This window comes from Melospiza melodia, chromosome 3 (genome assembly GCF_035770615.1).
Source record: "Melospiza melodia melodia isolate bMelMel2 chromosome 3, bMelMel2.pri, whole genome shotgun sequence".
Taxonomy (NCBI): Eukaryota; Metazoa; Chordata; class Aves; order Passeriformes; family Passerellidae; genus Melospiza; species Melospiza melodia.
Window position 1 is genome coordinate 109,760,757 of NC_086196.1, and position 27,850 is coordinate 109,788,606.

A 27,850-nucleotide genomic window follows, 5' to 3' on the forward strand; every position below is an offset into this window, starting at 1 on the left:
GCCAGGCCATCTGTTTATGTCAAAAAGAATAAATATTTAAACTATAAATGTTTGCTTTCTCTTAATATGGGACATTAGTGGAACTACTCCTAGATGTGTCAAGATGTTCACAGCACCAGCTTGCAACAAGGTCCGGGAGAGGCATTTAAATCTGCAAACTTAAAAGTATATTCTCAACAACAAAGTCTGTCCACCCCTGTTTATCAAATAAAGAAAAAATTTCCATCATAATACAAGTGTTTAATTATGATTTGTACGTAAATTACTTATACAAAGTGTTGACTTTGTGAAGAAAGGACTCTTTCAACACATTCTTCCCTCAAAGTGTAGTCTACCTTTTACACCAGCATCGTTGCATATATTTCTGTAATTAATAACACCAAAAGACCTCTTCTTGTTTCAGCTCTTAGACTGGTGGTGCAGTCTGAATGCTTTTTTCTCCTAGCTAATACAGCTTAACTGGTAAGATGGACAGTGAATTCCTCCATCTGAAACAAGCTTTACTGCCTACACAAATCTCCTTCCAGCCACTGCTTCTGATTGGGTCTCAGGCCACTCCAGAAAAGCATCAGTGATACCATGTTTCACGACACTTCTTGCATTGTTTTAATTCCAAATGTATACAAATGAAGTCATTTTAATCCTATAAATAATTTATTTTAAAAAAATTGTGCTGTTAACCCCTTTGCAGGGCAACGAGCTATGTGAAAAGTACAAAACTTTTTGTCAAATGTGATACTGAGAGTGCTTTTGACATAGTTCATTGGTTTATCCTCTCAATTGATAGATATACTGCGCAACGGGCAAGGCTAGAATCCATGAACCAAGCTGCAAAGATCTCAAGCTAAGTAAGGCGGAGAGAGACTTGAGAAACAAGAGAAGGAAATACTTTCCTATCCAATGTATACTCTTCAGACTAAAGCACTCTTTCTATCAAGCCTTCTAAACTGTTAAATAAAGTGTTCCAAACAAGCATTTAAACTTCATTACACAGAAGAGCAACAAGAACAGTAGCCTGCCAGACAAAAAGGCAGGAGGGAAAAATATATATACTGAGTTCAATGGTTAGCCTGAATGTAGCACAGTTCTTCACAACCGATGGGGGGGTAATTTCAACACGGTGTCCAACAAAGTTCTAAAGACGTGCTTCATCTCGACTGGTTACTATGAAGCAAAGGTGGTAAATGTTTGGCCCCAACTGGGCTTCAGAAATGGTTCTTTTTTCATGACGAGCATGTCTGTCCAGCTATCAATCATGTTTGTTTGCACCAAATCCCAAGCCATTTAAAATACGACTAATTAAGTTAAACTGAAGTCGTCTGCTCCAAATTCGCCATCAACTATCCATGCTACTGCATTCCTCTGAGCAAAAACAAAAACACAGAGAGAGAGAGAAAGAAATCACAGCTTGAAGATCTTAGCAACAGTTCATATTTCTATCATAAGGTAATTAATACATTTATTTACATAAATTAACATGTCTATTTACATAAATTTTAACTGAACATGCACTAGTTAATGGATCTTATACTGCAGCTAAATTCCATGCTTAAAATAACTTATTTTAGATAAAATTATTCACAACAATCTAGAAATTATTTTAGCATGTTAGGTGTGGGTACTCATAAAGCATCTGGTCCAAAAAGACATAACACACATTCACATACAAATTCATGGGGACTGTGCTAAGGACAGAGGTATTACAGGTATTACTCCGTGCACCTACACCTCTTGTGAAAGCACTGCTGTGAGAAAACCATTTGTGGTTGGTTTGGTTTTGATGGCACTTACTGGTTCATTTTCTGGAGGAACTAAGAAAGAGTGAGCAAGCAGCTCACTGGAGAAAACCAAACAACAAAGCCATGAGTAAAACCAGCTGGAGGACAGGCTCTGACTCCTTATGGGGGCACTCCAGGTCTTACACATTAGCCAGGCTGGTCCACCTAGTCCAAGACTAGAAGCACATGTATCAAAGCACTGGAGCAGGGAGAAGAGGTAATTGTTCCTCCTAACATCCTTCCAACTTTCAGCCATTTTTACCTAAGGGACATTCTGAACTAGAGGTGTTTACTTATCTACCAGCACTTAATGGATTTCTCTTTGATTACTTTGCCCAGGTTCCCCTTGGTGTCACATCCCCTTGGTGTCACATCCATGAGGCTCTGTGGCAATAGGATATACTATATATAATTTTAATGTTTCCTGTAAATTCTTACTGCAAGGTTGAATACATAATGACAGAAGCATATAAAGTGCACAACAACTGCCCAGTAGTCACTTCCTTAACAATCTGGGGGAGGCAAGAAGGGCTGGGAACACCTGGGTGCATTTTGGCAGCAAAAAAAATGAGCACTCTCTCTCTCTCTCTTTCCCCTGGACACATGTGGTTACTGATGGTTAGTAAAGATACAATTTCGTACAGGTTCTCTAGGGTAAAACTTTACACTCTGTCTAAATTCTGTTGTAAATTCCTTTTGTAACCATTCCAATACCATTACTCAATTTGCAGTGTGGTTAGAATGCACTGTTTAAATTTTAATAACATTGTATATTACTAAACCTAAGCATTGAAAGCAAGGTTTTTATGGATAAATAAGTTAATATAATCTGCATAAATAAGTTAACATAATTCTAGGCTCTTAGTGACACCACAGGGCCATGTTTTCTCAGTTTTCTACAGGGCCGTGTCAGAACAATGTTGGAAACACCGGCCGTACACAAAACTAGTAACTCAGATAAAAACCACCAGTCACACACTAGAAAAAACCAAACAAAGCAATGACTAATTTTTCAGCCAGGCTTTTTTTCTTTGTGTTTTTTACCTTCAATATCCTGGTTGTCTACGAAAGGCGCTGGTCCCCATATCCTGACGGTGCCGTCGTCGGAGGCGCTGGCCATCATGGCCGGGAGCTGGGGGTTCCAGCTGACGCAGTTCACCGTGCGCGTGTGCCCCGTCAGCTCGGCGATGGGCAGCTCGCTGCGCTTGTGCCAGATGTACACCTTGTGATCTGGGCCAAACACAGGGACAGCAGCCTGAGCAGCGCTGCTCTGCACACACCCACCACCACTCTCACACCTCCCATTAAAACTCCAGTCTCTAGTGCCAGGGGAATGGCACTAACAAAATTTTGCTTTTAAAAGTGATCAGAAGAACGCAGGTGTCACAGACACGTTTTATGAAAAATCCTTTCCTTAAGATTTTTTTCTCCTGAGAAGCTGAGAGGCCTCAGAAACAAAATGTAAACAGTAACTACTTGTTGCATTCCACAGCAGCAGATAAATCTGTAATTGGTCTCATGTAGTTGTTTCTAATTAATGGCCAATCACAGCCCAGCTGTCTCGGACTCTGGTCAGTCACAAGATTTTATTATCATTCCATTCCTTTCAAGCCTTCTGATGAAATCCTTTCTTCTATTCTTTTAGTATAGTTTTAATATAATATATATCATAAAATAATAAATCAGCCTTCTGAAACAGTCAGATCCATCTCTTCCCTCATCCTGGGACCCCTGTGAACACCACCACACACAGGCAAAACTCTTCCATTAACACCTGCAACTCTACTACACTCTGAAGGAAAATGTTGGAATGTAAATAAGTCAATACAAGGGTACTGACTTATGCAAATAAGTCAATACAAGGGTAAAAAGAGAAACTAAACTACTCTACAACTCCATACCTGTAATTAAAATCTTATTCAAAAGGAAGACTTGCAGATTTTTTTGTTCTCCCCCTCAAATAATTGTATTTGCAAATTAGTAAATGCATTATAAAGTCATGAGTACTAAGAATATTTATAACTACCTCCTGTTGATGAGTACCAGATAAGATCACAACTCTGTAGTTTATGAAAAACATCTTAATACTAAAAACCTGTAACACTCCAAAGAAAGTGCAAACAGAGCAGATGAGGGAGCACTAAAGCTTAATGGCTCAAACTGTGAGCTATTACTATCTTTGACACCCAATCACTGTGTGGTATTTAAAGATCAATTTGTACATATTGAAGCAGATGCAAACAAACCCTGCACATCCTATTTTGTGATGGGAAGCTTTTAATTACTTCTAGCAACATGGTAGAAATAGAATAGGGAACTGGTTAGACCCTCTACTGCGCTGTTTAAAGAAGAGTCATTCTTTATAACCAAACATATTTAAGAATAAATGGGGGGTAGGGAGAAGGAGGTGGGATAATCCCAGCTGTAGACCAGCAGCCTGTAACAAGTCTGTGGGTTTACCTGTCTAGAACTGTCTGTGGAATATTCCAAACAGAGCTACTGGACAAGTGGGTATTGCTAGTATTACACAAGAGCTTAGTACTGGGGTCTGGCAACCAAATGAAATTATTTTGATCTATCTGAAAGGCTTTCACATAGATGCCACTGAAGGCTCAGCAAACAAACCAATCTTCCTCTGTTCCTCCTCCCAGCCCCTTATAAAACAAACTTGCTCTCTGACCTTGCTGCTAGGAAAGCCTCAAGGCTTTTTCCTACATGGTAACTCCCTTGTCCTGTGCTGAACCAGCTCACTTGAGGTACCACCTTCACATGGGCTTCTGTTTGCTTGTCTTTTAAAAATAGTCTCGGTACCCACATTTGCACAAAGGTGACAGCTTCAGACAGTTCAAACCTAAGAACCCATCAGGTCCTTACCTCCAGTTTCAATTACAGTGGTTTTTAAACAATGAAAGTCAATAAACTGGTGTACAAAAATGACTAGTACACTGCAGTGTCCACACCTGCACAGGGTTACGGCTAAATCCTGAACTTTCAGGCACTAGGGTCTCAAACAAAGAAGCCTGTCCAGCCATGGAAAAAGGTTCACACTGGATTGGAGGACTGGAGGTGCTGTCCTTCAGTCATATTCCACTGGATATAGTCAGAGAGTGAAACTTGATTTTATTTTAGATATATTTCATATTTTCCAAAAACAGAGTAGGAAATGCCTTGGCCAACCTTGTTTCCTAAGAACTGTGAGTTACACATTAGTCACAGTAATTTGTTTACATATTGCAAGTGTAATTCCTGGCCGTGCATAAGCTTGAATTCAAAGTGACCTCCATGGCAGGTGATGGCACCACACCAGTGACAAAACCAAACCAATTCATCACATAAGCTTTTAACAATTTCTACTCTTGCCACAGACAGCTGAATAAAAACATACTTCAAAGCCTTTAATCACCAAGAAACTCTAGCAGACTACGTCAACAACTGCCTAATTTGAGACTACTCTGTCTGTAATTAAAATGATTCTATGGAAATTAAAATAACCTTACCACACCTGTATCTCCAACAGGCAAATGAAGCTGTTATTCCCCAGAAGTACATTTTATTCAAACCAGAAGTCTAAATATCACACCACAAAAAAAAAAAAAATCCTCAAGAACACCCCACCCACTTCTAATTAAAACTGTGCAGATGCTTTTGCTGTAGAGGAGGAACACAAAAGAGTCATTAATGTGTTCTACCTCTGCCATCCTCTCAGAAGATTCTGTCTGCCAGCCCACAATTACTTCTTGAAGTATGCCACAATCCCAGCAAGCCTCAAATTTATTTCATGAGCCACTTGGTTTGCTTTTATAATGTTGTTGTTAGCAACTGTCATCTATAAGATGAAGGAATAGGAAGGATACAGTGTTCCAGTTTTCTGCACAAAGGAGAATGGTGTTACCTTCACTGCCACTCGCAATGAAATCTTCATTATGACCTCCAAAACACGAGTGAATTGTGTAAAATCCTTGTGTAACACCTTGATACTTTCTCACTAAAACTCTGTCTTGTAAGTCCCATAAGTGAACTCCCTGGAAAAAAGAAATTTAAAGAATGTTATTTTATCATTAAGTATTATTAATAGCATTCTTCTGAACAATGAAAAAGAATTAGCCATGGAAGTGCACTACTTTAGAGCCAACTTTGATACTGTTAGTGGGTGAAAAGAATAAAGATGTATCAAATTACTAAATTAAAGTTTCACTGTAGGTCCCTTCCACTCTGAAAGCTTTATTTTTAGCCAAGGTTTCAAAAGCAGAAATAGATAAATAAAATCTGTGTCCCAGACATGTTAAGTGCCACAGTTCTTGCTGCACCTGGCTTCTCAATGCAACAGCCAGATAATAACATTCAATTGTACATATTTCCCAATATGAAACTCTTGACTATAAATCAGTAAAAAAAAAAATCAAGTCTCAAGAATAAGATTGCCTTCTTGTCAGAGAATTAATTCCATGCTGTATTTATGAATATTAAAGCCTTCATATTACACAATATACAACTAGTTATTATCAAACATTTTAACTCACAAAAATATTTAAAAACAGATAGCAGTTGCAAGCAGATTTATTTCCATTTCCTTTCAACATGCCCAACTCACCTGAGTTGCTACATTTAACAAAGCTAAACGGCCATTTTTTGAAATAGTAAACGACATAATAGGGTGATCCTCTTGTACTCTGAAATGATAACACATGAGAGTCAAGATAAGCAGATGATAATGCAACACCAAGACAACAGGCATGCCCTCTCTCTGCAGTATGATCAGGGAAAAACAGTTCCCAATCTGAAATAAGGTATGACTCTAGAAACCAGCATAAGCCAGGTCTGCAATACTTGTTTATGTTAGGCCAAAAGGGACTCCAGACCTCAACTCCTAAATTCAAGACAGATTCTACCAAAATATGTCAGGAATTGAGAGAACTACAAGTTCTTGTGATGACAGAAATGCCAAAACATCCACCAGAAACCTACTCCAGTGCTCAGGAAGTTATTTCTAATATTTGATCAAATGCTGCCTGCTGAAACTTGCTCACTAATTCTTGTCCCATCTTTTAACACTGAGAACATTTAACAACTTGTTTCCCATCCTGTCCCCCACAATGCCACTAGGAAGAGGAATTCAGAACCAAGAAGAGAGGCAGTTACATGTTCCTGTCTGTGAGATCCTCAAAGTTGTAGCCCCGAATTCGCTGGTGTGTGTCCGACGCTAGAACAGTTTTCCCATCACTCAAGCACCAAAGGCATTGTACTCTCACCCCTTCCCAGGAGTCAAGGAGATTACCATCTAAATCCTGAGCAGAAGGGAAAAAAAAACCAACAAACATTCAACCATTAGTCTCAGGATTTTGAGGAGCTGTGACATAAATAAAAATGTTTTTCCCTTTCTAGTCAGAAAATTGCTACAGAAAGCAATCTTACCCTTCACAAGGTAGGACCTAATGAATTAGGAGTTGGTTCTCTTAACCGAGAGCTTTTGTAGGAATCCACTCTGGAGAGCAGAGAATCCCTTCTGTCACTTACTTTCTCATGCCACCTGCACCCCATCACTGAGCTGACCTTCACAGAGAGGTCTGCATACTAAATTATTAATATTATTCTGGGAACCAGTTAAAAAAACAATCAAGAATGTGGTGAAACTGTGGATCACCACCCCAAACCAGCTCTAGTCAAGTAATCAGGGTTTCACATCTATTTTCACTAAGCCAAGACTGCATGCAAAAACTAAGAAAAGTGTAGTCAAAATTCTGTGGAATAAAAACACTTGTGGGCAAGACTGCTTTTTACTAATGTTTTTTTCTGAAGCAGCTAAGAAAAAAAAATCCAGATCACAAATCCTCCTTGAGGCAGGTCAAAGACGCTCAAACCCTTCAAACTGCTCCATACAGAAGTGCTGCTGAAATATCTGCATTCATCTTTGAATTGCAAAGGATCAGAACCTTTAGTGTACACATCTACAAAACCCAAAAAAGCATTGACCAAGCTTTTAATTCCTTGCTTTGCTTTCCAAGGGACAGCTGCAGAGCACTTACACACTGGTAGAACTGTCCACGCTGCCCTCCCGTTACAAAGCGCTTCCCATCAGGATTCCAGGCCACACTTGTTAAACTGTCCTCATGAGACTGGCTCATCTTTGTCCTCAGCTCCCCAGTCTGGAAAACAAACAAAGGCAGCAGGGCCTTACACCAGAACCCTTTCCCAAAAAGGCACTGGTAATTTTATCTGACAAGAATAGCTTGGAGGTGGATAAATTTATTAAAAAGCAAGACATACTTATGAATAATGCAATGGAAAGGCAGAACTACTTGAGCATATCCAGTGAATTTGGACTTGATTTGGGACAATTTCTTTTGTCTCTCAAATCAAGAGAGATGGAATAGTTGGTCTGTCAGACAGCTAAAAGATTTTGAGTGGAATGAAAAGAAATCATAGGAACAAGCCAAGAGAATGACATGCACTATCAAATGAAAAAAAACCCAAAACACTGAAAGAAGAGGCAGGGAGAAACTAGAAGAAAACAGGTGACAAAATATATTTTAGTAAGAAGTTATGAATATCACAGTAGTTAGAATGTTTTCCTCCTTGAGCTGAAGCTCTTCATGCCAAAATTTAGCTTTCATGCCTATAAAGCCACTGTTTCACAAGACAGAACACCAATGAGTGGCACTGTCAGCAGTGCTCCTCACTGAGCCAATTTAGTCAATTAAACAGAAGAAAAGTGTTCCAAGGGTGAAGAAAGGCAACGTTTTTGTTTTAGGGAACTGTATTAGTTCAGAGTCCAAGGCAGCACAAGGAAGTCTATACAGCTCTCAGCTGAGGCAAGGGAAGCTTTTATATCAACTCAAGTGCCCATAAAATTCAACAGCAGAAACTGATTTTCAAATTCATGGAGGGAATGGCAAAATGCCCAAGTGCCTGATGGAAAAATGAAGTTCTGAAATCCTAAATTGAAGCCTCTTTCACTGACATCACTGGGAGGGTTACATGAAGCAGAACAGTTTGCATCTTTTACTTTTCCTACTTGTTAAAATCATCAATGATCAACTGATACCTCTGCCCTCTGCTTCTCTTGATTCATTTGCTGTCCTTCTCTTCAGGAGCTCTCTCACATCCTATGCATTTATGCCATCCCTTCTCAGAAATGATAGTAACCACCCACACAAGAATTGCTGCACAATCCCAGACACTTCGACTTGAACTCCAATTTCAGTTCTGTCCAAAGTGAAAAGAGCATTTGCAGGCTGCCATAATTATTTTTCCAAATTGAGAGGAGGGCAGCAAGACCAGCATCTCTTCTTTACACTCCCACCTCGGCACAAGCCTGCAGCGATTCCTTCTTTCAGGAAGGGATTCAGATATTGAAACAAAAGCAGCACAAAGTTTTCTTTTTCACTCTTAGCCAGCACTTACTTGTACATTCCAGAGCCAAAGCTCAGAGCAATCATCTGGGCCACAGGCAACAAGGTAGTTGTCATCTGGACTCCAGGCAATGTAGGAGACGCCGTACGCGTGACCCTCTAACGTCTTAAGGAGTTTTAGCTGGTGAGTGTCCTGGAACAGGAGAGGTGTTCTTGAGACACTGCAAATCAACTCCCACCACATTTCACACTTCCACAGCACCCATCTACAGCATGAGAGCTTTGAGAGTTTACAGGGCCAGAAAATGAAAGCTCCTAACATCAACCTTCAAAACAAGAACACTCAGAGGTATTTTTGTTCCAATGTTCTGTGATTCTGAACATAAAACTCAAGAAATGCCACTGAGTACAAAGTTTTATATTACGTTACACTTGCCTTAGTACAGAAGATTTCTGTAGAGTCAAGTTTTTCTACATCTACTGAAATATGAAATTACTATCATCTGTATTTTACAGAATTAAGTTACTTTCTTAAAACTAAAGACATGTTGGAAACCTGTTCTGGTTAAACAGAGAACCAAACCCTCCACAGCTGCTGACAAGGGAAAACCTTGAAGTGAATTTTTATAAACTTGCATGTATCTTGTGTGTGCTTCTCAAGGAAGGAGATTTACAGGAAGATATTTTTAAAATCTTCCTTGAGAGGTGTTCTTATTTCAGAAGCATTGCCTACAGCAAGCTGTTTTCTGCCAGATTTAGTGAATGAAGCATAGTTGGCACATGCAGCCTCTTGTATCATCTCTATATTACAACTGTTTTACTGCTGCCTCATCAGAGGAACTTGATTTTTCAAGAAGCTTGTAAAAATAAATAGTACAGCTAGATACTGTGAAACAACCACACACTGGCTTCCTAAATACAGAAACATGCTTCAGTACAGTATTAGCACTGATTCTTGGGAACAGCAGATACACAAGTAGAACAGAGCTTGTTAAAATGCTGACAATAATTATTTGAAGCCTCTTGGAAAGGGCAATCAAGTTGTCCTCCCTCTACCCACCCTCCCCTGTTTTTTTCCATGCATGGCAGATGCTTATATCTCCACAATTTTTTTCAGAAAGCGTGACTAATTTGAAATTCTAGCTTGATTTCTCTAATTGTCCCTTCTCTCTCTTTTTTTTTTCAGTATTAATCAACAGAGCACTTCTTGATTCTGAAGAGAAAGACCAGAGGAAGAGTGACACACAGGATTGTTTCCTGGGATCAGCTCTGAGGGATTTGGTGACTCTCAGCCAGCCTGCAGCACTGGGAGTTCTGCTGGCTAGAAAAAGTAAATTCCTCAAAAGAAAGTGAGCTAAAAATAATCTTCAGAGTGCAGAGAAAGAGGGGCAAACGAATGGACCTCCTCAAGACCCCTTTTCCATTCATATCATTATTCCTAGACTGCATTAGACCCTGCTGTGTCTGTAGCTAAAGTGATTTTCAAGGAAATTGAGTCATGTCTGACATCATCTCACATCCTGGAGCTTGTCTAGAACAGCCACATTTTTTTTACAACAGGATTAAAGTAGCGTGTTTGAAACTCATGAGGAACAAGGTACATAAGATATTCCTCTTCTAATGATAGCACTCTGGTGCTGTTACTATCTTCCATACTGCTCTCATACTTCCCCCCAAATACCATAAAGCTGCTATACCATGCTGTAAAACAGCAGGCAGTGGTATTTCAGGCAAATATCTCCAAATGTAGTCAACCTGCCTCCCACCCACCACCAAAAGAAATCTCAGCACTTCCATCCCTTACATACAGATTCCAAATTTTGGTTGTGTATGACAAGCAACTATTCAGGCATCAACTCAAGTCTGCAGTAGCTGAGCTCCTTGGCTGAAACACCAAAAAGCTGTCAACAGTTTTCAGAAAATGCAGAAGGGATTTTTTGAAGGAGCCTGTTAAAGGAGAACTCTTAACAAAGATGCATGTGAGACAAGGTGATGCACAGTGTGCTCATCCTTTGTGCTCCACAGAGGTTCTGCCAAACTTCCTGACAGTCAAACAATGCAGCCCACACAAACCCAGTCAGCTCAAGACACTATTTAGTGCTGCTGAGCCTCCTTAGAACTGTGAAATTAGCAATGGAAACGACAACAGAAGCATAGGCTAAGACAGTCTAGACGTGGCTGGGTCTTAGAAAAGAGTAAGAAATTCAAGGTATGAAAGTGAGAAAACACATTAGAAAATTCAAGATATGAAAGAAAGAAACTAATAGGACACTAATGTGTCCCTACACTTCAAGAGGGGCAATGAAGAAAGAAAGGGAGAAATGAAGGATTCGCCCACACGTTAAGTGTGTGTGGAAAAATCAAACACTGTTCATTTAAAACAGGGCTCTCCCACCACTTGCCCAGACATTGCTGGATGTTTGTTTCCATGTAGTTTATGCAAACAGATTAGAATAATTCTGTATACTTAAAGCCTTGACAATCACATTAAATTTATGGGTCAGAAGACCTTGTCAACTGCTACAGGAAATGTGAGAAGCATGTTCTGGCAAACAGGAATCACTTGATGTGGCCTAATGCTATTTAAGTATCCACCTGCTTGAAAGCATTGCAATTTTTTAAAAGCACCCAAAAAAGGAGACAAACCAATAAAACACTACAAAACCACTTTCCCACCAACTATTTTTAAAAGATTTTTATTCTTTGGCAGCTCTTGGTCAAAAGGCTTAGTCTAAACCCTCACAAAACATTTATGTGGTTTTACTAAGCAGCTATTAGCTAACAATTCACTTTAAGATGTTCTAATCAAGATGTTTGGTATTGAAACCATCAATATAGAAGGAAGATGTGCATCTACAGTCAATTGATAAGTTAACAGCAAAAAACGTTTGATCCTTAATTCACCTAAATTACTCCAAGAAAAAACCAAACCAAACAAAACCAAAACCAACAAACAAAACCCAGATAATTTCCAAACTAAATGACAGAAGTCAGCTTTGCTGCTATGCAGCTCTTGGCCCAGAGTAAGACAAACCACAGCAGTCTCATGCCTGAAAAAGCCATGGTGCCTGCTTTAATTCTGGGGCTACATAACATTTATGCACATGGAAGAGGGTTTTCAAGTCCACCCATCATTTTAACAGGAAAAAGGACTTAGATTATATGGCTTCCCAACCTGAAGTGAAAAAAAACCTCAGATTCAAACCCCACTGAATACCAGTATGGAACTGCAGAAACCTTTCATTTTCCACCTCACACACCAGACTGCAGCAGTGTGGTTAAAAAACCATAAGGATCTTATTTCTGATAGAGTTTCACAAACATTAGCAACTTCAAATGCTGTGTATGTTCAAGTTTATTCCCAGTCTTCAATTATGAAATATATGGACATACTTTCATAATCACTTCTACAAGTCAAAACAGGCTTAGATTCACCAATCAACCTCTTTATTTATGTACCAATAGATATGAGCAGGAAAGATGTATGAAATATCCTATTGCTATGAGATTTACAAGACTCCCATCCCAGGGAATGGGATGTAACAGGGCTACAGTACATGTCAGCCTGTCCTACAAAAATCACACCATCCTAGCAGGAGAAAGCTGAAAGGAAAGGGCAAGACAAGTTCATTCCATTTTCACACTTACTGGATCAACCTGCCATATAATAACAGTTGTGTCCTTAGATCCTGTTGCTAATTTCGTGCCGTCGTTGGAGAATTTGCAGAACCACACTTCGTTACAGTGCTCCGTTAGGATCTGCTGGGTATAGCAGGGGAACTGTTTCCTGGAAAAACAAAGGGAAAAGGCACACATTCACAAGAAAGCTGTAAGATTTTAAAATTTTTTTTTAAGTTTGAAGCTATTAAAAAAACCCAGTCAAACAAAAATCTTATTTAAGTGCAAGGCCAAACACCTTAGAAACCCCCTCAATTAACAGCTGCTTCAAGTAAGAAGAGAATGAAGTGTCTCACCTGGCAACAAGCTCACACCATTAAGTCATCATAATTAACCATAAGAACACAGAACTGTTCTTATTTCACCTACATAATTTGTTATTCTTTCATGTAACTTGGAATTAAACTGACCTCATCAGGAGTGTAATAGTTTATTATAATATTTTCTACTGTATAGAAAAATACTATAGCATATAGTATTTTGAACCATAGGTGCAATGTTTTTACTCATGAGGTTTTTGTAGGTATCTAACTCAGTTATATCTTGCTAAGAAATGATTCTTACATAGAACTTCCTTTTCCTGAATGTGACCTTGCAATAAACTAGATGTTTCTCTGCCTTTGTTTTGTCATTTTTCACCTTTGCAGAGTACCAAATACAATATCTAAGCATAACTAGCAAGATACCATTGAGCTTTCAGCTTGAACATTCTCCCTCACAAAATCTAAACTATTTTGTAAAAATGCTGAGTTTATCAAGCAAAATATTACACGATAAACTACTGAAGAAGACTGAAACATTCCTCTAGAGCCAATATTTAATATTCTAGTTACACACCAAAAAAAACCTAACAGTCAAATTATTAAGTTAGGTGAGAACTGGAGACAAGTTTTATTTGATTTAAATCTTGCCTACAAGCTCTCAAATAAGAATTTCAGATCTAAGATAAAATAAATGTAGGCTTTTACAGCAGATGTCTTTATTTTAAAATAATACTGCAGGAGGTACAAGTTCATTGTTCAGATGCACTAAAAGATAATCTCTAACCACAGACACATTTTCTTCACCTGCAGAGATGCTGAAGGGGTTTGGTCTTAGGCTGAGTTTTTACAGCACCCAGTGCAACACAACTCTGATGGGACACAGTGACACTAAGGGAATGATGGTGCCCTTAAATGTACAGTTGTATTTATCACTGCAGATAAACCAGCTCAAAAAAAAAAAACAAATCAAAAAACAAAACCACATCACAACCCACCCACCAAAAGTTAAACAATGCCACCCCCCCCAATTAATTTAAGCAGAAAACTTACTTCCTTCCCATTAATGTTTACAAATACAGTTTGGTTGCAGTCAGGCTGATAGACACCTAACAAACCACCTCTTCTCTGAAGCTGGAAAAAGTTCTTCTTCACACTGTCTGTACCCCCTCAGTACATTTTCTTTTATTAGAAGAGGCTTCCTAGTCTGTGCTCCAAGGCTATCAAGGAGCACTGAACAACCATACAGTCTCATTTCCACTCTTATGGTAGAGAAGGGTAAAATGTACATATATAAATATATATATCTGGCTTTCTTGGGTATGTCTATACTTATTTGTTTGCAGAGAAACACAAGTGTGCTCTGCTCCTGCTTTCAGCTGACCAGGAATGCCTGGTTGCCCCTGGAAGAACACTAAACCCAAAGTAAAAAAAGCCCCACCCATGAAAGAAGATTTTGTTTCCCTTCAAGTCTAGAATGAAGCAGGCAAGCCCTCACACAGAGATGTGCACCTACAGGAGCAGTGTTTCATTATTATTTAGCCATATTGTTATAAATTAATGTTTTTGCTCTGAACAGCAACTTCCCCTAGGAGGTGAGGCTGCATCCATAATTCACACAAAGTACAAGGGGCATGCTGTGTCCCAGGAAAGTCTTTTCAGCACATTTCATTTCAAAATAATACTCTGTGGAACAACAGCTCTTCCATCTTAAAGCTTAAGACAAGCAGCCAAGGTTTTGCAGACATGAAAATCAAGCAGGATAATGCTGGAGCACACCATTTTCATAGTAAGATACTTTTAGTTCCTAAAGGGGGTGACACAGTTATTAGGGCTGCTACAGACACATCCCAATACTGAATTTTACTGCTCACAACCCAGTTGGACCAGAGTGCTCCCACAAAGTCATCCTCACTTTACTAGTGAAACAGAACTCAGCAAGTTTGACTCACAGACAGCAAAGCCACATTAAATAACCTGGCTGTGGAAGGAAATAGCAGCAGTCTTGAAACAAGAAACCAGAACCAGTTGTCTTAACAGCTTCTGGTTTTGGTAATTAGATATTACTGAAGCTCAAAGGTTTTTCTTGATCTTTTTTGAAGTGCTTCATTACAAATTGTTCTGTTCAGCACAAAACACCTGAATTATGTCATTTACTTACTGAGATAAAGTATCTAATAACTTTACTGTTGTTGTATTTACACAAGTTCAAAATTATAGAATAAAAACAAATAGCTACCTTTTTATTCCTTGTACATATAATGAAAGATTTATTCCTCAACAAAGAAAACAAAAAAGGCAAATGAACAAAAAGCCCCAACACACCCAACTAGGCTGAAGGTTCTCAAAATCAAAAATCATCATCCCCAAGAGCATCAATTCTCTGCTATCAAAATCTCTGAAATCCTTCACCTTTACTCCCAGTAGTGCCTCACTCATATCTCCCACTCTTATCAAGTGAGTTTTAGAGTTAAAAATCATTTTGCTTGTCAGTGCAATTCAAGCATGCTTAACCAAAATATTGCCATAAGTCCAAAAGGGATTAGTTTCAACTAAAAAAAGGGAAACTTATCAGTGTTCCATCAATTAAGTAGCACAGGACTTGAACTGTCTAAGCTTTTAGACTCTTACTTCTGTCACCTTCATCAAAATTTGGCTTCTGCTGCCTAACTCACCTCACTATGCCCAAGCATGGCAGCAGTACAGCAAACCACAAACTGGAGCCAGACCCCTGCAACAGGCAGCTACAATAGGATGAGGACAGAATGGAAGCCTTTCTTTTAAGTGGAATTTGGGGTACTTTTTTGATTGGGGTTCTTCTTATTACAGCAGCCATGAGTATCTATGCATATACACAGCATATATGCAAATTTAGGAAGCACTACTTTAGCCAAAAAAAAAAGGAACCAACAAAACAAAAACCCAAACTTCTATGTCAGCAAATAGATTAAGGTGGGGGAAATTCAAACTCAGGTTTGCTGCATATAGTGCCTTTTCTACCTGGCTCTCTGGAGCCTGGCTTCAGTAAATCAAGCTCTTCACAGTGATCTGGAATGCTCCTTGGGATTTGATAAGTAGTATCAAATCTGTTGCACAACTGCCAATACTACTAGTGGACTTGTTTAAAGGTTAAATCTCTTCTAGGTAGTCTGATTTTAAGACTCACTTCTGAAGGAGAGAAACCACAATACCAGCACATGATCATTTCCAATAGCTCTTAAAATGGGCAACATTCAAATGTCTGCACACACATCTACAACTGCTGAAACAATGCAATGCAGCAAAATTGTAAGCTAAAAGACTACTTGAATATATAAAGTGCCAAAGACAGTAATTTTCAAAGCTTAAGATGGCTACAGCAAAGTACTGTGGAAGTCTGCATCTTTAAAAACTGACTCCAAGTAACCCAAGAATGCAAGTCAAAGCAGCTGAGTTCAGAAAATTTCTATAAGCAAGTTTATCAGTTCTTAATTAACTTCCTCAGAGGAGCTAACCTTAACTGAAAACAATTCCCCTGCAAGCCCAAGTGTGAGCCTGTTATATGGACAAATTTATAAGGAAAACCCATACAGCCCTTATTGCCTTAATCCACCATGCACAGCACAGCAGTTTTCCATAAAAGCTACACTGAGTTTTAGGTCTTTAGCCAAGTTTTGCTGGATGAGGAAAAACTGCTCAAGTCAGCCATTTGTTAAAAACAAACACCTTCCTATTTCATGTCTATTAAGAGTATTACATTTTGAAAGTTCAGAAGCAGCCTCCATTTTGTCACCAAAAAAATAATTATACAGACAGTCTAAAGAGCCAATACAAAGGTATAAGAGACACTCAATCCTTTCTACCTTACATATCTATGAAAAAATAGTTCTTTTTGTTATTCATGTTATATATTATGTAACTCAGGAAAATCTACTGTACATTTCTCCTCTGTCTTAACCTTTGTGTCTAAAAGCACCTGTGTCCACTCAAAGTTACAGCTGAAAGTTGAGTTCATAGAACCATGCTTCAGCAGGCTTTCTACATTCCAGTACCCTCGGAGACAGTCTGGGTAACCATACACCACTGAATCTCCAGTGGAAAAACACAGCAATCCTGTGTTGATGAACAAATAGACTGGAAACAAGTGGCTATGGATTAGCATAGCAGCATCTTCCTTTTACACCAATCTGATTAAAATTTTTAACCTTCAGTCTGATCCCATTACCCCACATTCCAGCTACCAAAATCTCCCCTCCACCCCTCCTTTACTCCTCACCTCCACCACTCATTTAGCAAAACAGGATTTTACTGCTTTTTCCCAGTAAAATCCTGTTAAACCAGCTCAGAGCAGCCCTCACATCTCTGACCATCAGATTACTTTAAAAGATCAATGAAAGATTGCTCATCTCAGGAGTCAGGAGGGTTCCTTACCTACTACAAACGTGATCTATTAGCAGCGAGACAGAGTCGAGGTTGCTGTCGAGTTTGGTGTTGTGATAGAGGCACCGGTCCCGTTGCAGTTCCACAGCCTGGCGCAGCAGGTTCTGTAAACGCCTCGGAGGAAGCATCACTGATGGGGGCAGGTAGGCTTCAGGGGAGTTAGGGAGAAAAAATAAACAAATGAAGAAAAAAAAGACTCCTCAAATGCAAGTTACAAGTAAGAGCGTACTTTGATTTGAGTGGCTTTGGGAGAGATCTGAGTAAATAATAGCACGCAGCTTGTTGAGTTTGAATGTACAGATATACACCTGGAATTAGAAGCATGAACTTCTGGGAAGCAGAGCTGTATGCAAGGTGTTTGTTGTTCTAGAGTGCACTGTCCTGGCCAACAAGCACCATTTACACAAACTAACTCAAAACTCAGTATTTTACAAGATCTACAATATTGCATAACAACACCATCAGCTGGGTTCCTTTAGGGAATTCTCTATCAGCACTATGAAAATAAAGAATACCATGGGTTTTATAACTCTGGTCCAGAGTACTACAACAGCCACGAGAGAGAGGAGAAACCATAATTCAGAGCAAAGTATGAGACCACTATCAACCAGCACCAGTATCACTACAGGTGATAGGTCACACTTAGTTTCCACCACACACTGTGGCTGGCATTTATAACACACACATCCCTCCCTAAACCACATTTCATCACCAAGGTATATCACTACTGCATGCAGCAGAGCTAAGGAGTAACAATTCTTATTGCAAACAGTTTGTCAGAGACAGCAAAAGCTAAAGTACAGAAGACCAAAGGGTAAAGGCACCTAAAGGTATCCCCATGAACCAAGAAATACAAAAATGCAACCAACCAACCCATACAGTCAGTTCCCTGGGATGGGTAAGTTATACTGGATTTAACAGAGATGAGAAGAAATTCTAAACACTAGAACATCTTACTCTGGAGTTTGTCCAAAAGTTTAGATCTGGAAGCTGTTCCTTTCCCTTCCCACTCTGCTTTTGCACGCAAGTCCTCTGCATGGCTACACATCAGGTACCTGTTTCAAAAGGGCACATACACCAACAGACCAAGTCTTTTTGGAATCATTCTTTTCACTTTTAAGCATGATACAGTACAGATAATAACATTTTTAATGAACTGGGAACAGGTAAGTTGAGCTTGAGACCAACAGGGAAAAAGGCAGGGAACTATTTCACACAAACACACATCTTCTGAACAAATGTCTGCAAACTGCCCATACAAAAAGAAAACAAAAAGCACAAGCAATTTTAGGATGGTAGAATTGTCTTATTTTCATCTAAGAACAAACCAGATTATACTCAATTAAGTTTTAAGGTACCTGGCTAATAATTCTCAAGATCAGAAAAGCATACATATGTATTAATTTGGGTTCTAGTAGTACTAGAGTAAATCATCATCAGGTTGTTTTCAAGCATCTGAAACAAAACACTGTCTACTGAACAGCATTCTTTACTCAGCATTTTATCACATCTCAGTACAGCTTATTATCCACCAGGATAGCAGCTTTAATACAGCTTGAGTCTTCACAACAACAGCTATCAAAAGCTACAGAATTCCTTAAAGAACATCTCTGCAAGAGCTCTCAAAGTGCAAACACTTACCCACTGAGGACATGAATGCGTTCTGTGTTATATTTCAGAGGCGTCAGTTCACAGCGTAGAACCTGAAGTGCCTCCAGGACCTTGCCATCCTCCAGGTATTCCAGGTACTTCTGCTGCAGCAGCAAAAACTTCATCCTCTGACATGACAGAAAGCAGCAGTCAGGGGAAAAAGGTTGACTGAAGTTTCAGAAAACGTTTGAGCCTAAACAGAACAGTAGAAACCATTCTACTATGCCCTTCAGAAAGACAGCTCTAAGTAATGTTTCATTACTCAATTTCTTTTGTTGTCTTTTCAACAACATTGCAGCAATTAAGCTATCCATGAATTTCTTCCCTGCCTGATGGGGCTCCAAGTAGTTCCTATCTCATTCCTCAGATCTCCCCTGCAACTGTTCCCATTTTTACCTGCTCTCTCTTTAGTCATCACCCTTCAAATCCGGCATTACTCAGGTTTTCCAGTGAAACATTCTATCAAGAAAAGGGCCCCAAATCAGCAATTCTCATATTTCAGATTGCATGACAGCACAGAACACAACAGGGCAACTCATCAAGTTCTCACACTGCTTACATAGGTGTTGACATAAATTGTTTGCATAGCTCCATAACATATAACAGTAACAAACTGACACTGCCTGAGGTTTGGGGTTTTTTTGTAGTTCCATGTTTACTTGTTTTCCTTGGGTATTGTTTTCAGGATTACAGAAAAAAACAGTGTCCTATATTTAGGAGTCACTTCAACACTCTGAATTAAGTGCTGTTATTTCATAGTGTTCCTTTCACAGTTTTTGGTTGTTTTCTTAAAAAAAAAAAAAAAAATCAAGCCTGCTATTCTAACAAATATCTGTGGGTAAAAAAACCCTAAAAATTAGGCATTAAGTTACTATATTAAAATTTTTAATAGCAATTTAGTACAAACATAGTTTGGTTGTTTCTGGATGAAATAAAGTATTTTGTGTTTGTACACATTCTTTACTGCTAGCAGAAGTGACAGGTTTAGTCCACAAAACTCACCAGGTTGAAGAGGAAAATGAGGAAAACCTTCATGCTTAGACAAACTGGTAAGACATAGGCTGGAGATAAAGTGCAACAAACTACATTTGCTTTCCTAAAGAACACACCACCAGTTCAATCACCAGTTTCCTCTGCTTTCATCAGACCTCAGGCACCTCACTATTTTCATGCTCATATTTGGTCAATGTTTACTTAGTTTCAAACACACTGCCAGCCTCCTTAAGTAGAGGGATAATTGGGAAGTTTAAGATGTTCCTGTTCTATTAAAGCTCACATGAAAGTTTAAGGCTCACTAGATGTTAAATTCAAAGTTAAAACATTAAGCATTTTCATTTCCAGACACACTCAGCTCTTCAAAAGAATGAAGTTTCCACATACAGTGCTATTAACTTACCACACAGCTTTGTGAAGCATAAAACATGACACAGTAAAGATGATTTATGTTCAAACTTGTCTGCAGTGCTCTGCTGTCCTGTATCTGACAGGCAAACCTGTATTGCACTCCCAATCCAGCTCTTTAGTTTATTTGAATTTGGAATTATTAGACCATTTCTGTACAGTTCTTCCAGGTGAGACAACTTTTTTCAGTGTTCTGACATGTGAAAAACCAAATGAAAGATATCCCAATTATTTACAAGCCCAGTGGTTGCTCCATGCAGCAGGCCAGCAGACCCCACGCTGTTTGCTTATACAGCAGCAGCAGGAGGGATGAGAACTTCCTCCACCAGCTGTGCACAAGCTCTCCAGGATACAAAAAATGCCCAGGTGGCAGACACACTCTATATTTCACTGCTTTTGGTCACCTCACACTGATGATCACCACCAGATCAAAAACAGGCTGATATTTATTAGTAATAAAAACTGTAATCCCTCCCTATCTTCCTTCTCCATCCGCTGCATATAATATTTAATTTATATTTCCATTAAATGTGATAACCTACCTTTTCTCCCTCCTTACTTTCAGGACTTGGAACATTAATTTCATTTTGTTAGAGGAAAAAGTAAAAAGAGCAGAAAAATCCTATAATGTGGGTTTTACAACATCAGTCTCAGCAATTCCATGAAAGCATTACAGGAATACCACACAGAATGCTGTTGCCAAAGAGTTGTAATTTCAGTTCTAGGCTAGAAAGTATGGCTTAAAAAAAAGAGGCCATCAGTGCCATGTGTGACTTAGGCACATTAGGAATATAAAGGCCCCCAGAAAAACAAAGTATTATACATTTCATGCAGCAATCTAGTTTTCCCATAATGGAGAATTAGAATAAGAGATAAGCAACTTGAAATAGTAACTTATCGACAGCAGAGGGCAGGGACTAAAGTCTTGATGGGGAAATTAAATTGAATTACTAAGCTATTTTGATAACTGCTCCAAAACTTGCCCTACAGCATACTCAAACAATGGCATGAATTTCCTTGAGGCAAGAGTCACACTCCAGTAATATTACATTGCAGGTTATTTTTTAACATTGAGACACTCACTGTCTCCTACTTCTTATTTCTGTGCAATTACTGACTTTGCTGGCAAATAAATTTCTCTCAACTCCTTTACACTCCCCTAATAGCACTTCTAATTTCTTCCAACACCACCTTCTACAAAATCCAAGACCATTTTTGGTACATCATCTCTTTTAGAGCCCAAACAACCTCTTCTAGAAGGAATGAGAACTCTAAAATATAGCAAAAGCACAAACTCTGTTGATTAAGTAGCTTATTCTTTCTCCATTTGTTTTTTAGGTGCCTTACAAAGAAGGGAAATCAAAATGACCATAATGAAAACCATACCAAAGTAACACAAGTGCCTGGGATTTGTTATCATCTCAGTGTTTGCAAAGGAAATTCAGCATCATTACACTCATGACTGCTGAACAATTTAAAGTTCAGACACCACCACTGCTTAGCTTATAGCCAAGATTCCTCACCCTGATGGACCCCTGGAAAAGTCCAATCCAAGTGTCAGCACTGCAGTTCTGCCTGGTTTTGTTCAGTTATACCTCACCCTGTCTCTCACCTCTACAGAAAGGATGAGGGTAAACTGCATTATTTGTTGTTTCTACAAGCTATTATTTAAGTGTAAATTGAACTCTGATTACCCTGGGGCAGAACTAAGAGTTAACAGATTTACAGGATTTTGTTTGTTTGTTTCAATGCATGCACTATTAGCATTTTTCTTTCTTCAAACTACAGCCTTGGATTGCTAACATGAGTGCTTAGTACTGTACTCCTTCCTTGTCCTATTAGTAGGAAAGCTCCTTCCAGAATCCCAAATTCTAGGAAGTCTGGCAGGTACCATAACTCACCATCACTACATACCCAAAGGTGAAAACCTCAGCAAACAAAGCTGTGAAAGGAACAGGACAAACATACTGCCACAGGCAAGAAATTGGGCCATTCTGATCAGTAACTGTAAGCAGCAGTGAATCTTCAGAAGTTTAACAAACAAAATACAAAATAAATTAATTTTTTGTCTAGATTTTGGTGTTATTTTCAACCTGTGTATCTTAACAAGCTCCACAAGAGTTTTACTAATGTACTAGGAGTCCCAAGTAAGTAAACATTGCTGTAAGAACTGCTCTTTGAAATTAAATAGGTAACTAAAATACATGGTGAAATTATCAGCAGATGTTTCAAAACAAACTCAACACAGTAGCCATCTCTACTTACAGCCTGCAGAACTAAGACCTCAGTTTTGTTTTTCCTGTAGTCTTTTACTGTGATAGTTTTTACAAAACACTGATGAAAGCACTATAAAACAATCCAAAACTTAAATGCCCTGATATGTAAAGGGAAGAAAACATTGTGCTCTACACAATTCAGCAAGGAATTTAATGAGGCTGCAACCACACCAAGTCCTACCACACAGGGAGTAATTAACTCCAGTAGGGAGCTGCCCTTAATGCTGGTAGCAAGAGGGACACCATGCAGGCAGGTGGAGCACTTGACTCAAATGATAATATTTAACTCACTTTTTAGATTGTGTTGCCTGCTGCAGGCTGTATACCTCTGGAATAAGTAAAGAGAACAATCTGAAGGTATTTTCTAGATGACAGAGGAATAATCCCAAAGTTTCTTCCTAGGTGCAATTAAGTACCCAAGACAGATGTCATCACATGCTTGAGTAGCCCCAAAGTAAGCAAAACCTCAGGCTGGCTTGAAGTTGGTGTTTTCTAACTGCTGCTGAAGGAAAAACATCATGCTTAATTCAATTATAAAGTTTTCCTACAGATTTTCTAAGAGAGCTGTATCTGATATGCTGGAAAAGCAAACATGACTAATCACATACTGTACAGCCCTCAGCTGTGTTAACACAAATAGAAACAGCAAACTGTCCTGTGTGCTGCCACACCCTCCTCCCCCCATACCAACACACTGCATCAGAGCTTGAAAAATTGACATCAGCCCCTTCATGTTTAGTGTTGTCACCCATAGAACTGAAAGCACTTTGCAAAAATCAGGAAATTAAATACAAACAGGATTTTGTGAATATATATGCATCTCCCTTCACTGACCAGACATTTCAAAACCAATCCTGGTTATTTTGTCCAGGTCATATTAACTGTAAGAAAAAAACCCAAAAAACAACAAACCCACCCAAACCACAAACCAAAAACAAACCACAGAACACACACCCTACTTAGTTAAATACTCCCTGTGTCATCTAAATTTTTAGGCACCCATTCTTCTTGTATGCACACATTTTTAAAACATCTAGTCACATAGTGTGAGTCACAAGTCAGGAAATTCAAAATCCAATTTTCTATTTTTAAAGAGCTACCTGCAGCAGCACCTTGTTTGGACATTTCCTGATCAAGACATTCATCACCCTCGTTAGCTCTGACTTTTCTGCAGTGGGGAATACCTACAGAGCACAAAGCATCCCTCCTTACCTGTCATGACCTTTCTCTACCTTCCCAGCACTAACACCCACTCACAACCTCAACCATGTGCACAAAAGCTGGACAGGGAGGGAGAAGGAGACTCCATACACACAAGCTCAACTTATCCTTGCAAATAATGCTGTCTTGCACATGTAAGATATTCAAAACTGTTACCTGTTTTAAATTATGTCAAGCTAATATAAAGGAGATCAATTTTAAAAAGAAAACAGTTCATATTGGTTCAGGTAAAGTTCAGTTTAAACCAAGTGTTTTTACTGCACCAAGCTTTATGGAATCAGTTAAGATATTAATATTAGAGAATGCTCTTGGAGCCCTTCAGAACAACAGAAGGAAAACATTCTTTTTCCTCAAACTGAGGTCTCCAAAGACTACAGTGTTGAAAACTCAATTAAATCTCTTGACTCACCAACATGCAAAACATTTTAATACTACAGACAAACTTTGTAACTTCAGAAGTCAAAAACATGAGAAAATTTGTTTCCAATGACCGTTCATATTCCAATATAGCAGTTCCATATTTCAGGCTACACAAACTCTTGAAAGCTGCATGCAAAATTCTCAACTCCTTCAGGTTTTTGACAAAAGCGAAAGTGAACTACTGGTGGGTCTAATTAAGAGGTGCTAAGCTTTGACCAAACCAACAGAACCAAATGTAAACTTCTGTCAAGTACCCTCTGATGTTTTGTTAAACATCTGTTTTTCCTACTTCATTTCCTGTTCTCTCTTTCTCTCCCTCCCCCACCAGACAGGAAATTGTCTTGACAACAAATGAATCAGCTAGAAGTGGAACTAAGCAGCCATCAGCTGATTCCTCATTGTTTACAGTCACAGACACTTCAAAAAGCCTTGATACAGTTTGCTTCCTAAGTGACCATAGCTGTTGTAACTTCATCTCATTAAAATAAACGTTTTACAACAAAAGAACAAGCTCTTTGAAGAGCCAAGTGATGATTTATATCTTGAGATCCAAAAATCAAAACAAGAAACACTTTACTCAGAGCAACTGAAATCATAACAACACATATTGTAGTGTCAAGTCACAGGATACACCAACCTTCTATTTCTAGGTTTATCTTTTTTTTTAAAAAAAAAGCCACCCAAAGAGAAAAAGCTCTAAATAAAATCCCAAACAGCAATACAAACGCATTTGCTCTTTAAAAGCCATCTGGAAAAGCAACAGTATTGTTCATGGTCTATAGCAGCCTCTATATTCTTGTAATGTGCTATTACAATGCCAGCTCCACATCAGTATTAGTGCATTTTATTTCTAAACTTCTCTTCCCTCAAGAAAACCCAACTCCTATAAACACAGAGATTGTGAGAAGTACTTCAAGGTTGAAATTAGTATTCAACATAGGCAGTTTCTACAGAAACTGACCTATTTTAGGACTGTGACAGGATTTATATTTTATCAGTTAGGTATATTAAATAGAGTTTTAACATTCAGTACACCACATCTTAGCCTCAATACTTTTGGGTTGCCTATCTCACATTCTACAATAGAATAAAAAAAGTTCAGATTAGTATGACGTTTGAGATAGCATGCAAGCAGCTTAAAGTAAACAAAAAAAGAGAAAAGAAGAACTATGGACAACCCACTCCATAGTGAAAGATTACACCACTACAATTAGTCCAACTACACAGCTCTGAAAGAGTTCAAGTGTGCCTCTTACCACAATTGCATGCGGAGAATGCACTAAGGCCTTAAGTTCATTCAGGTCGTTCTCAGCCTGCAGAAATCGGCAGAAGAGAAAAAAAATTATATAAGGAGGATGAATTTTGAATTGTCTCATAGATACTATAAATTTCAACAGTGGTTAATACAGTCCTATAAGCCCTACGTTACCTTATCCCATTCTCCTTCCATGACATGATTGCGGAATTTGGTAGCTGAAGGATGTTCTAAACGACATCCTGACTCTTGCATGAGGAGATCAACAGTCTGGCTGCAGGAGAGATACAGTGTAAAAAAACCCGACCAGTTTCACCCTCACAAATACACCGCCTGCTATGATAACAGTTTACCATAAAGTAATTTAATTAAACAAGAAAACGATGACCAGATTCAGATGCTTGTTCAAGAAGGTGATCTCAGTTGCCTGAGACATGTCAAAAGCTACCTCTACCTAAAGCAAGTTGTCAAGGAGCTTGAAAGCTTTGCTGAAGTACCATGGAGTATGTGACTTACCAGCCACCACAAACAGCCAGCCCTGCACAGAAGATAAACTTCATGAAGGAAGATACACTCTAGAAAGCTGTGAGCTACTGGCTGCCATCCCCTGCCCCCTCCCTACCTCCCCCCTAAAAGAACAAGGAGAGCTACAACATCTGGCACAGGCCTAATTTTTCCTTCTTCATCACTTCTTACAAGACTGGCTCCTTAAAAAAAAATAAACAAACTCAGGGACCTGTAGCCCTCCCCCTTTTATACTAAAAATAGCTTATTTACTGTGGTGTCATCTATGAACAGTCACGAGTTGTCTGCTGCTGTAAACTTGCCTCTTGTGTCAGAGGCAATTTATTTTATGGAATATGTTCTTTATAGCTAACCCATTCTGCAGTGTTTTGAAGACTTCTTCTGTGGCTACACAAGCACTTCGCAGGACTTCTCTACCCTCCTTCCAAAATGATGACATACTGGCTAGCTTTAGCTTTACTCACAAAGCACTATGATTAAACACTTTAAGACTTCCCCTATTCCACTGGGAAATTATTTTCTCTCTTCTGATTTTAAGGAAGGGCCAACATTTTCATTTCTTGTTTACAAGTAAGATTATTAGCAAAAGCACGTGTCCAGCACAAATCTACAGAGGCCTTCACCATTTAGAGGGCCAAAGGTTTCCAGAGCGAAGCCAATCGGCCTGCTTAAGTGGCAGTTTACTTTGTGTCGCTTCCTCCGAGCTGACAAGCCAAATCTTGGAGCTCATCTGCGAAAAGCCGCCCCCCCACGCCCAGCTGCGGGCTCCATTATGTTTACCAGATAACTTCTCCCCCACTAACACATTTGTATTGATCTACCCTTATCGGTGTGCAACCGACTTCCATATTGCCATCCCTGGCAGGGGAAGCTCCTGTCCTGTCCCTTCGCTAGACCCGGCACGGGTTTGGCAAACACAGCTCCGGCTCCATTTTTCCGGGAGCGGGCCTGCCCCACCGCCAGGCACTGCCCTCCCCTCACCGGAGACCTCCGGGCTGCGACGGGGCAGCTTTGGCCACCAATCCCCCTCACCTCGAATCCCTTCCTCTCCCCTCCTCCCCGCTCCGGGCTGCCCATCCTCCACGGGGACCCCGCTCCGGACCCTCCCCGCGGACGGGGCGGAGGGCGGCGGGGCTGCCCCGGCCCCAGGGGGACCCTCCGCTCAGGGCGCCGCAGGAAACCAAGGGAGGAAGGAAGGAGCCCGTGCCCCGGCCCGGCCGCGCTGCCCCTCGCCCACCGCGGCCACTTACTTGAGCCCCAGCCCGTGGAGGTGCTGCCCGATCAGCCGGATCACGTCCTCGTCGGACTGCGAGAGCCGCTTCTTCTTCTTCAGGGCGCTGCCGCCGCCCCCCAGTTCGGCGGCGGCCGGGCCGGGCCCCCCGGCGGCGGGCACCCCGTTGTTGACGCCGAGCCCGCCGGGGCTGCCGCCGCCGGGGCCGCCGCTGTTGGCCGAGGGCAGCAGCCCGTTGGCGTGGGCCAGCTGGTCACCGGCGGCCGTGCCCGCCGAGGCCTCGCCGTTCTGGGCGCCCAGGCAGCCCAGCTCCGGGCCCTGCGGCGGCGGCTGCTGCTGCTGCTGGCCCCCTCCCGCCCCGTTGGCCTGCATGGCGCTGCTGGCGAT

At 40.0% G+C, this 27,850-nt stretch overlaps 1 protein-coding gene across 1 annotated transcript; it reads right to left on the reverse strand.

Moving 5' to 3' along the window:
- Positions 1-219: 219 nt before the first annotated feature.
- WDR26 (WD repeat domain 26) lies at positions 220-27,850 on the reverse strand. Its single transcript, XM_063152561.1, has 14 exons — positions 27,483-27,850; positions 25,882-25,981; positions 25,709-25,765; positions 19,126-19,262; positions 18,442-18,539; positions 17,476-17,632; positions 12,776-12,914; positions 9,180-9,320; positions 7,802-7,921; positions 6,918-7,063; positions 6,370-6,448; positions 5,671-5,800; positions 2,823-3,008; positions 220-1,362 (listed from the first exon to the last, which is right to left on the reverse strand). The coding sequence occupies exons 1-14, from the start codon at positions 27,833-27,835 to the stop codon at positions 1,337-1,339; spliced, it is 1,869 nt and encodes a 622-aa protein (XP_063008631.1). The 5' UTR covers positions 27,836-27,850; the 3' UTR covers positions 220-1,336.

Bases quoted from the DNA above. Each gene is read 5' to 3' on its own strand.
- WDR26 (XM_063152561.1), bottom strand. From the start codon at position 27,835: ATGCAGGCCAACGGGGCGGGAGGGGGCCAGCAGCAGCAGCAGCCGCCG. The intron at 9,321-12,775 runs GTAAGTGTGAAA...CTCCTGTTCCAG, and splicing joins TTATATGGCAGGTTGATCCA to GACACTCACCAGCTAAAACT. The intron at 3,009-5,670 runs GTAACACCATTC...TGTTTGGCCCAG, and splicing joins CATTGCGAGTGGCAGTGAAG to ATCACAAGGTGTACATCTGG.